This window comes from Cicer arietinum, chromosome 2 (genome assembly GCF_000331145.2).
Source record: "Cicer arietinum cultivar CDC Frontier isolate Library 1 chromosome 2, Cicar.CDCFrontier_v2.0, whole genome shotgun sequence".
In the NCBI taxonomy this organism is placed as follows: Eukaryota; Viridiplantae; Streptophyta; class Magnoliopsida; order Fabales; family Fabaceae; genus Cicer; species Cicer arietinum.
In genome coordinates this window covers 1,158,842-1,172,504 of record NC_021161.2, presented here as the reverse complement: position 1 = coordinate 1,172,504, position 13,663 = coordinate 1,158,842, and the positions used below count along the sequence as shown (strand labels likewise).

Genomic DNA, 13,663 nt, shown 5'->3' with positions numbered 1-13,663 from the left:
GTTAACATTGCACATGTCAACAAAATTAAGGTATAAAATTTTCAAGAAAAGGCTTTTCACAAAGTAATGGGACAACGCAACCACATTACCGATTATTGATGTAGGACGCTATTAAATAACTATAAGATTATAAATATTTTTTTAAAATATGTAATTTTATCAAATTTTATTTATATTAATTCTTGTGAAAATATGTTAGAAACTAAACTGATATTAATGGTTAAACGTAGAGACTAAATTTATATTTATATAAAAGTAAATTAAATAAATTTTAATGTGAAAATCACGTTTAAAATTAAAAACTATCAATTCTATTCAAAATAAACAATACATATTAAAATCAATTTTATACCTCCAGAAACATGTAACCAAACATAACTAAGAGTGTTTATCTAATATGGTGGTTAATGAGAGGACACATTTTAGATTCTTCAGTTATAGAATGCATGGGAGTTGTACTTTTAACTAGGACTTTAGGAAAGGTATCCATTTATACAAATTTCATACAAAATGATCAAACTCCCACAAATTCAAAATTTCATTTTCTTACTCAAACTGTGTTGTTCTTCTTAGTCATACATCAGTAGATAGTCTAAGTAGCTGCAACTTCTACATCATCAAAACTTAGATTTAATGTCTGTAATTTGAAGCCTAAACCTTGTATGGTTTCTACAAGACTAGAAGCCACTCCTGTAGCTTGGATTGTTGTCTGCTTTTCCAACTGAACATCACCACAAATAAGTCATTAACAATATATTCATTTAAAATTAAACTCATTGCATAATGTTTACATCTTAAATTGTGTGAGGGGGGCTTATGGACATTTCATTGTATATATAAAAATAGGTTTAATTATAATTTTGGTAACTCTATTTTCACCAATGCGTGGAATTGGTCCCACTATTTTAAAATTCGACAGTTTTGATCTCTACTTTTGATCTTTTAACTGAAAAATGGTGATTCAACACATGTTAAAGTGGCTTATGAATAGATTCTGAATGATTAATACTCACGAAATTGCAATAAAATCGTCTAAAAACATCAATTTGGAATTATTTTTGTAATTTAATTAATAACATATAAATAATTAATGTATTTAGATGATTTTACATTATGAGATCGTACACCATGTCATTATAGTTATGTCAAATCGCCATTTTTTGGCTAAAAAATCTAATAGAGACCAAAACCGTTAGATTTTAATACAAGGGGACCAATTTTGTGAATGACTGATAATAGAGAGACTAAAACTACAATTAAACCATAAAAATATTAACATAAGCCACCTATTAAATCATATAGTTTTATATTGATCAAGAGTAAAATGAGTTTCATGACTTCAGTTACAAGATAATTATTGAGTAAAAAAACTATTTTGGTTTTTGAATGTGTGAAGGGTTGTCAAATGTGTCACAGGAGTCTTTGAGTGTGTCAGAATTACAAAAGACATACCTAAATGCATCTTTTGTTAACCAGTTTGGTTTTCAAATTTGTCTTCTGTTAGTCGAATAAAATTCTAACAAAAGACACATTAGAGGATAATTTTGTAATTTTGATACATTCAAGGACTATATTGACAAAGCCTTACACATTTAGGAACTAAAATGACAATTCACTCTATAATTGTTTGTACTCTATAATGTATGAGGCCAATTTTGTAGTGTTATGATTAGTCCTTCCATCAAATATTTTTCCACTTAAAACTCTTATTTCCATCCCAAACTTACCAATTAAAATATGAAAGTTCATTCCAAAAAAAATCCCTAGGTTTCTCTATTCAAACCCCAATCTTACATTCTACAAAATTCTTCAAATCTTTGGACAGAAAATGAGAATTTTATTAGATTAAAACTGTTAGTAGGATTAGATTTGCTTAATTATAAAAATAGAGGAACTTGATTGGCTCAAAAAGTAATTTAAGGACCAAAATTGCAAATAGTCCAATTTAGAGGGATCAAAATTCCAATTCAGCCTAATTATTATGAAGCATTCTCGAAGATTTCAATCCCGTGAGGGTGCAGCACAAATTAGTTTAACTCGTGGTGAACAATTAACCAAAACAAAAGGTTTAGAGTTTCATTTCATCGTGGATAACAACAAGCTTTTCTAGCAATTGGCTATTGTATTAAAGAAATTAAAGTATACCTCTAAAGTTGCAAGTCCCTCATATAGATGAACCTTCAAATTGGTTACACCCTCTGTCTCCTATAAATAAATGGAACATTAATAATAAGTAGAAGGGACACTGAGTCCCGAAATTTCCTAAGACAATGATAACATGCATAAAAGAATGAAGAAATGAGACAATCTAATACATACACCATATTGCATATTGCATATTGGATGCAATATGTTTCATGGAATCACCTCACCCTCTTTCATTTCTTGCATCAAATTTATATTCACATTGAAGTGACAGAACTAGGAGAAAAACCGATTTAAGAAAGTTCATAGAGCTACCTCTAAAGCTTTGGTCAAAGGTGGAACAGCTGCTTCATTCAATGTTCCCTCTGCCTTCAAACATATGAAAAAAGAAGTTAAAAGAAAATCTCTGTGAAGACCCAGTTGCACAATCATTTAAAAAAAAATTACAAGTCCATAATCAGTGACTCAAAGCCCATTTATGACTAGTATGTGTTGGTCTAAGTAGAAGAAGTTCCGTTCCGTTAAGTTGTGATCTTAAGCTTGATCGTTAGATCTAAGTATAATGGGAAAAAAATACTTATGAAGGATACTATTGAAAGCCTAATATCTTATTTTTGGGTAATCATGTTGTAAGTATGAAGTATCCACCACTCTTTAACTTTAACAACGACTAATATCCATAGAGAAACCTATTGGGCACACAAGGTGGATTATTCTCTCATCGGACTTTCTCCATACATAGGAGACAGAGATTGAATTCCTGACTACTAGCTTAAGGGACCTGAGTCCCTCACCACTTAGACCAACCCATTGTTGGTGGAAGCCTACTATCTATTACTCCAAAAAATTGATTCTATATTAAGTTACTCATCTACGCGGCAACAAGGACATGAGAAACACTTATTAGTGACAACTAGTTTGACATTACGGTTACTTAATTGAGTAAACTCTCAATTATGCAGCTGAAAGATATAATGTAAGTGATATTAATATCTTAAAGATGAGAATTATCATTCAGGTCCTTGAATATGTATTTCGTCACTCAAATTAGCCTTCAACATTATTCATTCTAAGGATAATTGGACCAATGGAATGCATAGTTAATGGAGTTGTGTGGAAATTATCATCTTTCTAGTTTCTATGACTAATATGATTCTCATTGTGAGACTAATTTTACTATGTACCCTAATTTATTCGTCTAAGTTCACTCTGCATTCATAAACCCTACTACTCCACAACCACAACCTGCACCATTAAGTGCATTAATCAGAACTGTGAACTGCAAAAGAAGCTATTGCCTTCATCAATCTTAAAAGTCATTGCATCAACAAAAAAATGCCACAATAACCACCATCATGTCTTCAACAAGTAAAACCAATTTCACCACTATACTAATTTCATGTTATGACCCACAAAACTAAGGACCCCCAATTGCAAGAAAATACATTAAATTAAGTCACTACATCAATAAAAGAACAAAAATTGCCAAATGGGCATTGCAAAAAATCAAATTTTTTTCTCATTGGCATCGCAAAAAATTCAAATTTTTACACATGGGCATTGCAAAAAAATCAAAACTTTTCACTTGGGCATTGCAAAAAATAAAAAAAAATCACATAGGCATTGCAAAAAAAGGTGTTTACTAGAGTCAATGGTGTTGTACCTGAAAGAGCATGGTGAGAGTATCTGATGGGGAAATAGGAACAACAACGGGTTGTTGCTCCGAGGTAGATGTTGGTTGCTGCTGCTCTTCAGATTCAGTAACAAGTTGTTCTTGTTGTTGGGTTTCATCTTCCACTGCCTTGGCCACAAGTAAAGTACGGTTCTTGTTGATTGAAAGTGCCTTGAAAGGTGAAATTCGAGAGTGGCGATGAAAAGTGCAAAATGGAAGAGAATGAGAAGTAGAGAGTGTAAAAGAAGAGAGACGAATTGATTGAAGAGATGAAGATGAAAGTAGCGTTGCCATTTTTTTATTGAACAAGTTGCCACTTCACAATATCTATCTATTTATCTATCCAAAGTTTCTTGCCAAATCATTAATTTTGATATATCTTACAATTTTGTATACTCGTCTAGTGTGTAGCTACTTTTGGGTCTATTAAGCCCAATAACCTTCTTCAGCCCAAGATATTTGTCTCCATTCCCTCACAATCATATCCCTGTCAAAAAAAAAAAAATGTTATTAGAATATAAAATTTGACACAAAATAGATATAGATACAATACATATAAAATATAATGGGGTCATAGTTTATTTTTCATAAAATATTAAATATTATTTTGTGTCTTATTTTGTATCAAATGTTGTGTTCTTACGAGAGAGAACGCAAAATTAAGAGTTGTTCTAGTACTTTTACGATTATAAAAGTAGTATAATAACTCTTAATTAACCAATAAAAATGATATTTAAACACAACTCTTAACATTAACATTGTATATTTGTATGGTTTTGTCTTTTTTTATCATTCTTTTTCTCTTAGTATCAATTTCATTCCTACCGATATTGTATTTCATTATTTGTTATGATACAATGTCAGTTTTTTTTTGTTTAAAGAACATAATTGACTACTAATTACTTTTTAATAATTTTAGTGAGGTCACCTCCCCCAACCGTATTTATTTTTATCCAAAGAGGACACTATGATAATAAACATGGTTAATTTGGAAAAGAAAAATGATGAGCAATACAATCTTTAATAAAACAATCAAGCAAGAAATTATCATTCTAAGGATAGTTAATGTTATCTATTGTTCCTTGAAAGTCCACTTCAAAGATTGCCATTTCTTTTGATAGTAAAAAATAAATGTGCCACTCCCCCCACCCAAAAAAAAAACCCCTCAATTTATGCTTTAGATTTTTTAAGGTGAAGACTCTCATATCATATAACTTTGTTAGGTATAATATCCAACAACCAGTCATAAAAAATCTTATCATTATTTTATTTTTAATTAATTCAAATTTTGAATTGATTTTATCTTAGAGTTATTTGTACCCAACCAAACTAATGGATACTTACCATTTTTTAATTACAAAAGCAAACATACAAAGAATAGTTTATTACCATCTTTATTGTGTGTATAAAACATTACTACATCAATTTCTTTCTTTATCATTTGCAAAAACATTATTAAATCAACAAAATGTATGTCGTTTACAAAAATCAATTAAATGTTATATCAGATATTATATGATTGACGTCTAAGAATATAACTTTGTTAACGAGTATAATGAAGAATAACCGTTAAAAGTGTTAGATAATATTATTATATATTAGTAGTAAGGGTATTTTAGACAATTCTAGACAATTCTATTTTCTTATATATATACTCAGTGTAACCCTATTAACTTTAGTTTTGGTTCATTCTATGTTATGAAACCCTAGAGTGGTTGTTTCTCTTCTTCCTCTTTTCTTTATTAACATGGTATCTAGAGCCTATTTCGATCCTCATTGAACGATCCCGCCTCTATTCCGCTGTCGAGTTCCCAACAATTAGGGAATATAATTATAGTTTCTCTTTTCTAACATTCCAATATTTCAGTGAGATTTTTTCGTTAAACCGTGTCCCAATTCTGCTTTACCCTTTCTTTGTAGCTTTTCGTTTATTTTTAGTAGATCAGTAAAAAAAAAGAATTTATTAGGGTTCTATAACCCTTTCCACAAGCCATTAGGGTTTGACGCTCTAACCAACCGAGCTAAAAAGAACACTGGGTGGTAAAGTTTACTTTGAGAATCATTATTATTTGCATGGTTATTGGGGGATTTTGATTGATCGTTATGAAGAGATGATTGAGAATTATCATCATGGGATCTACCGTAGAGAAGAGAGAGAGACTATTTTGATAGAAAATGCAACCACCAAAAGAGAAAAGAGAAGAGTAATCTTGTTCCCGATTTTGTTAAATCAGCCTCACAAAAACATCGATTGCGCATTCGTTAACCGTTGGATTTGGCTGATTTTTGGACAGAAGGTTCACAATATTTAGGTCTTCGTCTTCAACGGTCGGATCGGTAAAACAACGTCTGTAGGGGGAGAAATCATGCTCGCACAGCACCAGGTTATCCCTAATTTATTTTGTCTCAGTGATTGTGTTTGTCTCATTATTTGTATGGATTTGAGAGAAGGTTTGGAGGTTCATTGTGTTGTTTTGAAAAATGGGTTTTGTGTTAATTTGTATGTTGGGACTTCTTTGGTTGAAATGTTTGTGAGAAGTTTGGTTTCTTGGACTGCTGTTATTGTTGGGTTTGCTAGGTGTGGGGATATGAGTGAGGCCAGGAAGCTTTTTGATGTTATGCCTGATACAGATATTGCTGCTTCTAATGTTATGATTGATGGGTATGTGAAAATGGGGTGTATGGATTTGGCGAGGGATTTGTTTGATAAGATGAAGGATAATAATGTCATTTCTTGGACTAGTATGGTTCATGGTTATTGTGAGGATGATGATGTTGTGGTGGGTAGGTTTATGTTTGATTGTATGCCTGTCAAGAATGTGCTTAGTTGGAATGCGATGATTAGGGGATATTGTGAGAATAGACGACCACACGATGCGTTGAAGTTGTTTTGGAAAATGAGGGGACGTTTGGATGTGGAAATGAATAAAGTGACGGTTGTGAGTGTTCTTCCTGCTGTTGCTGATTTGAGTTCTTTGGATTTGGGTGTTTGGATTCATGGGTTTGTGCAAAGGAACCGACTTGATGAAGATGTTCATGTGTATGCTTTGGTTGATATGTATGCAAAATGTGGGGAAATTGGAAAAGCTAAATTGCTTTTTGAGGAGATGAATGAAAAAGATACATCGTCGTGGAATGCTTTGATAAATGGTTATGGTGTCAATGGTTGTGCGAAGGAAGCGTTAGAAGTATTCGCAGCAATGTTACGGGAAGGATTTGAACCGAATGAGATAACAATGACTAGTGTGTTATCTGCTGGCAACCATTGTGGTTTGGTAGAGGAAGGAAGAAGATGCTTCAAAGAAATGGAGAGATTTGGAATTGTGCCTCAGATTGAGCATTATGGTTGTATGATTGACCTTCTAGGAAGGGTTGGATACTTGGATGAGGCTGAAAATTTGATCTTCTGTGTTGTCGCTCTGTCTGTTGCTTCTTCTGTTTGATTGCTAATCTCTCTAGTGATTTGCTTTGTTGCTTCTCTCTTTGTTTAGTTTGGTTTGATATGATTTAGTTTTGTTTGGTTCTATTTGGTTTGGTTTGTTTGGATTTGGTTTCGTGGTGCTACTTCTTTGGTGGTTCCTATCTGTTGATTTTGATATGGTTGTTGCTCCTTGGTTTGTTTGGATTTGGTTTCGTGGTGCTACTTCTTTGGTGGTTCCTATCTGTTAATTTTGATATGGTTGTTGCTCCTTTTGTTTGGATTTGGTTTCGTGGTGCTACTTCTTTGGTTGTTCCTATCTGTTGATTTTGATATGGTTGTTGCTCCTTTTTTGATCGCTTCTTTTTCGGTTTGATTTTTTTGTTGGCTTGGTTCTTCTCTTTGATTGTTGCTTCTTCTTTGGTGACATCCCTCTTGTCCCCCCGGCTGTCCAACCACCTCCTGCGATTGTTGATCCTCCTCGTTACCCCTCTCGTCATCATCTTCAACATAGAATCATTATTCTACTGTTTGTCTCTTCTTCTTTACAGATTGCTGATTTGTTCACAAAGATGCATTCCATTAAACGTTTTCGTTTTTTTTTAGTTGACAAACTCTCGATGCTCCATGTTAATGCATTGTGAGTTTGAGGGGAGATGTTAGATAATATTATTATATATTAGTAGTAAGGGTATTTTAGACAATTCTAGACAATTCTATTTTCTTATATATATACTCAGTGTAACCCTATTAACTTTAGTTTTGGTTCATTCTATGTTATGAAACCCTAGAGTGGTTGTTTCTCTTCTTCCTCTTTTCTTTATTAACAAAAAGTATGGTCACTTTTAAGAACCTTTGTCCAATCTCGTGCTCATTAAAGTAACATCACATAAAGAAATTTTTTGGTGAAAAACCATCGCATGCAGCTCAAAGAAAACTCAACATCCATTAGTTTAAGGAATCACATATTGAAAAATAAACAAGAGTTACTCCTGGAGTAAGAAAATTTCAAGTTCAAAACAAGTGAATGGAGTAAGAAAATAATTATTCAGAAATTTCAACACAACAAATACTTAAATAGCTAGGAAAATACTATACAAGAAATGCAAATCCAAACATTAACAGCTAACACAGTATTTAACATGTGGCATGTAGTGTCACATGTAAAACCTCTAGATGCAAAATAGTTTGGCACATACTATACAAGAAATGTCACATTACATTATTTATATAGTTAGAAATTTAACTAGCACCTTTGTTAGACCATGCTGTTAGTTGAACATTAATTAGAATCACAATCTTCTTCAACTTGACCAGCTGCAAAAGTTCAAGATCTCTTAAAATTTATGCTCCCCTTCCAAATGAAAATAAAATCTAAGGTATATTTGTTTTACCATCATAGAGCAAATTTCTTATGGAATTGTTAAACTAGTTTAGGTATTGAAATTTTTTAACCGATAAGTATATCTTGTATTTGAATTTGAAATTTTTTATCTTTTTCGAATTTTTTTTGAAGAAGTTATCAAAACGAAGTCGTATTGATGTTAAAAAAAAACACACATTTACCCGACCAGTTAACCAAAATGGTCGGGTCTTCCATTTTAACCAATTTTGACCGAGTCACACCGATTCACAGTGGTTCAACTGCATGGCTGATCCACTAGGCCACTCGACCCGCCATACTCCAAAGTTCCCAACCGAACCAGCCAAAAAATGTCTAATTTGAATTTACTCACGCAAAAATATCTTAATCAAATTGTAGATGGAAATATGGACTATAGTGTGTTTTGTATTTCTCATCTACGATTTCATTAAAATGTTTTTCTCTAAATATTTAAGATAATTTGTATCAAATTTTTCAAACATGGTCGCTAAGAGGCCGTTATCAATATTATCTACCAAATTTTAAAAAATGAAAGAAAAAAAATGTTGTGTTTTAAAACAATTTTGACCGCAAATCATTGTTAATCAATTTTGCAATGATTTGCAGTCAAAACTGCTTTGAAACCACACAAAAGGTTTGAACATAAAAAAAGGATCAGAAAAGTCTTGAGGTCTAACCTTGGAGACTTACGGCGCGGTTCGCTTGAATATCAGCTTGAGAGTTATATTCCTTGAACATTAAAAAGAAAATCATATTATTTATGAACAGATTTCAAATAGTAAGACAAAAGGACAAAAGATAAGGTGCTATGTTAGAGTGCTATGGTGTTGCTATAGATGCTATTCAATAACACGATTAATACTACATCGTGTATTGCGGAAATAACAATTTGCTAAAATTCCACTACACTATAGAAGCAACATAGCCAGCCGCTATTTGACAACACTGTTGTTTTCAACCCAATTACAAGAGAGGGGAACTTATCTAACATTTTCTACATTTTGTAAACAAATATAAGGACCAAGTGAGTAAGAGGGTACCCTAGGAATATGATTGATCTTGAATGAAAGAAACTTATCCTTCAGCAACTTGGCCTCATTGCATAAGTAACCCATATTTGGGTTGTTTACTTTCCATAAACCCTGAATCTTTACAAAAGTAAACACAAATGATGGTAAGAAAAAGTGTAAAATTGAAAGGTTATAGTAGTTATTAGTGAAATATGACACTCTTTATATATACAATTTAATTAAGTGTTCATATCATGCATACGTGAATTTTATAACAAAAGGTAAAATAAAGTCAAACTATTTTCATACAAGCTATAAGTTGTTTTTATAGTTTATCTTTGAGAACTTTTGTACACAACATAAGTTGTTCTCATAAGCTCTATCAAACAGTCTCGCAAATGATTATGTCAGTAAATAAGAACAAATAAGTCAATCCAAACGGTCCTACAAAAAAGTAGACACAGAGCAAGAAAGGGGTAATGTGAAACAAGTATACTTTGTATCTTCATAGATAACAAACCTGATTGCAGACAAGCAACGAGTCTCCTTGAACATGGATATGCTTATATCCTTTCTTGATTGCTTGTTTCAATCCTAAAATTAATGCTCGATATTCAGCAACATTATTTGTTTGAATACCAACTCCTTCACGCAATCGATACACCTACGAAAAGTCCTACAAGTTAGCTACTTTCACAAAGAATAAATATAATAAAAAACAATTTCTTGCACAAAAATATGCACCTTCCCATCTTCTGCACGCAGTATAGCTCCAGCACCGGACGGTCCAGGATTTCCTTTGGATGCACCATCAAAGTAAAGGGTACAGGAAAGCTACAAGAAAGATTTTTTGTTGTACTTGTATTATCTATGTTATAAAGTGACACATTAATTGTGTCATTCGACGCAAGGACTGTCTGTGGTATCAAGCGATTCTCCAAGTAGAAGAATATCACACTTGGAAAATTATGATGTATAGTGAGTTTAACGATATACAACAATGCCAAACAAACAAACTTACACATGTATTTGTAGAGAACTCTGCTTGTAATCCGTTTAGTATATGATTCCTTTGAAAATTTGTTGAAAATGAAGATGATCCAACTCCCTTCTGTAAATAAAAACAAGCACACAATGACTGCAAATATTACAGATACTTCATATCAAAGGTGTGTCTGGTGTCTGACACATGTCAATATTCGACACATGTGATTGCATTCAATCACCTCCATTTTCATATATTCTTACTGGTATCTATGTGTCAGTGACAATGACATATCAGGTGTTTGTGCTGCATAGACATTAACATTAACAAATTGATGTATTTGTCATTTAACTTTCACAAATAAAGGTCCAAATGTGTGGTTTACTTAAATCAATAGCATTTCTTTGGTGATATTAAGGTGAAAATTCCTAGTTGAGGATATTCCAAAGCTGATAACTCACACTAGCATCAACTTGCATGGCACCTTGCAAGTTCTTTGAAGAGGAATTCGCCATAACAGTTCCTCCATCAGAAGAATATGGATCCTGAAAGAACATTAATCTCTTCATGAAATTGTGTTTTTTCCAATTGCAAACTTGCCTCATACACAAATGGTATAAGCTTAATTGAAATGAAGATGAACCCTTATGCATTACAATCTACCATAATAAGAGTGGAAAATGGTAAAGTTACAAAATAAAGTTAACAATATAAGAGCAAAATTTGCAACAAGTTTAAGAGAAGAACAAAAAATGAGAACAAAGAGTGTCTCAAACCTGATAAGGACAAGCAACAAGTTGTCCAAAACTACCGGCATTTACATGAGCTGCACTGATAGAGTAAGTGGCTCCCTTAAGGCCATGTGAGACAAGATACTCCTCAGTTTTTTGAGGTAAAGAGTACCCTTTATAAACACTTACACCTTCACCAGAAACCTGCTTGGAAAATGCAAACACTCAACTGAGAACACCCCATTTTCATTTTAACCAAAAAAATGAAGAAGACATGATTGTTTTCAGAGAAAAGCAAAAATCAACCCCATAAGTTCAATGTAAATTTAGTTGTAAAGGAATTCCCTTTAGGGTCTCTTTGAATTTGATTATTTGAGCTTGTCTATGTGCATAAACACTTGTGAGACTATTTAGGAGAGCTTGTGGAAAAAACTAAATTTTTGTCAGCTTATTAACAAAAGCTCTTGATAGCTTATGAAAACAGCTTACATCTTATATAAAAAAAGTTTGAATTTATTTTATTTAGTGGTTCAACATGACAAAGCATACATACCCAGATACAGAAGGAAAAAAATCCAAAGACAAAAATTTAGCATGAGGGAATAACATATAACAAATAGGACCTCTATTTAGTGGTGTAACATTACAGCATTCATAACCAAATAAAGAAAAAATCCAAAGAAAAAGACATTGCATGAGGGAAGAACATAACAAGAAGGAACTACATTTAATGGTTTTCAACATCACAAAGAATCCCCACCCAAATGAAGAAAAAATTCAAAAGACAAAAACTTTGCATGAGAGAAGAAAACAAAAAACTACATAACACCGACATTTCAGATTGAAGACACATCCGAGTGTCACGCGTGTTGATTGAAGCTCGTGATTACATACAATCACTTCTATTTACTAAAATTACATATTACAATCACTTTTATTTACTAAAATTACATATTGAAGACATGTCCAAGTGTGTGACAAGTGTCCGTTGACACTCATGATTGCATATCATCACACTTTTACTTTTTAAATTATTATCAATGTTTGCCTGTCTATTTATTATTCAATAGATGCCAACAAAAACAAAAAGCATAAATACCCAAATGAAGAAAAAATAAAAAGACAAAAACTTTGCAAAAAGATATATACAGAAGATGAAAGTAAAGGTTGAATATCAGAGAAAGACTTGTAGATGCCAACAACATTCCCTTTCTTTACAACATAGAAAGCCTCTTTCTCCTCAGCCATTGCAAAACTGCAAGAAAACACAAAGGGTGTGTGTGATCTTAGTTGTGAGAGTGACAACAAAATTCACATAAACAATTACTCAAAATTTGAACTTTAACAGTGTATGTTACACATTGAACAAACCCAGTAGCAGAATCACTTTGTCAGTGATTATGAATTTAGAAAAGTGAAGTTTGGAACTTTTTGTAATTGATAGGACAAGACAGGTGACAAAGTTTGAACACTGTTTTTTTGGTCGAATGAAAAATGATGAAACAATGTTGAAGATGGAAGCTAAGGCTTCATTTTAATATGGATTTCTAGTGGGCTTTTCTCATGCTTCCAAGGCCACATCTAATTAGATTTTAGAATTTTTTCCTTTTTTTCTTCTCTCATCTAATATTTTCGTATATACAAAAATACAGGTTTGAATTGATTATTGTAAAATCCATCTTTAGATTAATTAATTCAAATATAATTAGGAGACTTTTGAGAAGATTTATGGGTGAAAAAAGATAGAAAAAGAAATTTTCCTACTTTTATTTCTAATAAATCACCAAATTAATTCTAGCTATTATTTTATTAAACACTATTATAAATATTTTAAATAAGTTGAATATTTTTTAAATTTGTTGGTTAACGTTGTTTTATTTAGAGATCAAATTAATAGTAAATGTAAATATAAAAGTTAGATTGATAGCAAATAGTTAAATACAATGATCAATTGAAATACTTGTGACTTCAAGATCAATTTAAGAGCATCTTACAAAGTTAAGGTCAAACTTGGTGATTTACTTGTTCTTATTTCCATTATTTGTAGAAAATCATGAGAAAGAATAAAAAAAGTCTCCGAGGGTATATTTGTGGAGCATAAAATAATGCTGTTTTTTTTCTTCTATACGTATACTTTAGAATTCCAAGATTTAATTAAATATGAATATATTGTGGGGATGAACTTTTTTCACCCCTAAGTTACTTTATATGCATACATCCGTTTGAAATTACACTTCTAAATAAATTATGTCAACTAAAAGTATGATTCTAGAGTAAATTCTTTAGAAATGTGAAGATAATATATATATATATATATA

General features: G+C 31.9%; 2 protein-coding genes across 7 annotated transcripts; both read right to left on the bottom strand.

Moving 5' to 3' along the window:
- Positions 1 to 453: 453 nt before the first annotated feature.
- On the bottom strand, positions 454 to 4,182 carry LOC101494110 (uncharacterized). Its single transcript, XM_004489273.4, has 4 exons — positions 3,809 to 4,182; positions 2,461 to 2,514; positions 2,146 to 2,205; positions 454 to 721 (listed from the first exon to the last, which is right to left on the bottom strand). The coding sequence occupies exons 1-4, from the start codon at positions 4,109 to 4,111 to the stop codon at positions 593 to 595; spliced, it is 546 nt and encodes a 181-aa protein (XP_004489330.1). The 5' UTR covers positions 4,112 to 4,182; the 3' UTR covers positions 454 to 592.
- LOC101493138 (uncharacterized) lies at positions 4,016 to 12,926 on the bottom strand. 6 transcript variants are annotated; one of them, XM_027331922.2, is made up of 10 exons: positions 12,495 to 12,925; positions 11,391 to 11,552; positions 11,076 to 11,159; positions 10,651 to 10,740; positions 10,374 to 10,463; positions 10,150 to 10,293; positions 9,660 to 9,767; positions 9,297 to 9,348; positions 8,489 to 8,552; positions 4,016 to 4,304 (listed from the first exon to the last, which is right to left on the bottom strand). In XM_027331922.2, the coding sequence occupies exons 1-9, from the start codon at positions 12,591 to 12,593 to the stop codon at positions 8,518 to 8,520; spliced, it is 864 nt and encodes a 287-aa protein (XP_027187723.1). In that variant the 5' UTR covers positions 12,594 to 12,925; the 3' UTR covers positions 4,016 to 4,304; positions 8,489 to 8,517. The 6 variants fall into 6 exon arrangements, with proteins under 6 accessions (XP_027187723.1, XP_027187725.1, XP_027187724.1 ...); XM_027331923.2 differs by lacking the exon at positions 4,016 to 4,304 and having other exon boundaries at positions 8,264 to 8,552; positions 12,495 to 12,600; positions 12,704 to 12,924; XM_027331921.2 differs by lacking the exon at positions 4,016 to 4,304 and having other exon boundaries at positions 8,264 to 8,552; positions 12,495 to 12,600; positions 12,717 to 12,923.
- Between the last annotated feature and the right edge of the window lie 737 nt (positions 12,927 to 13,663).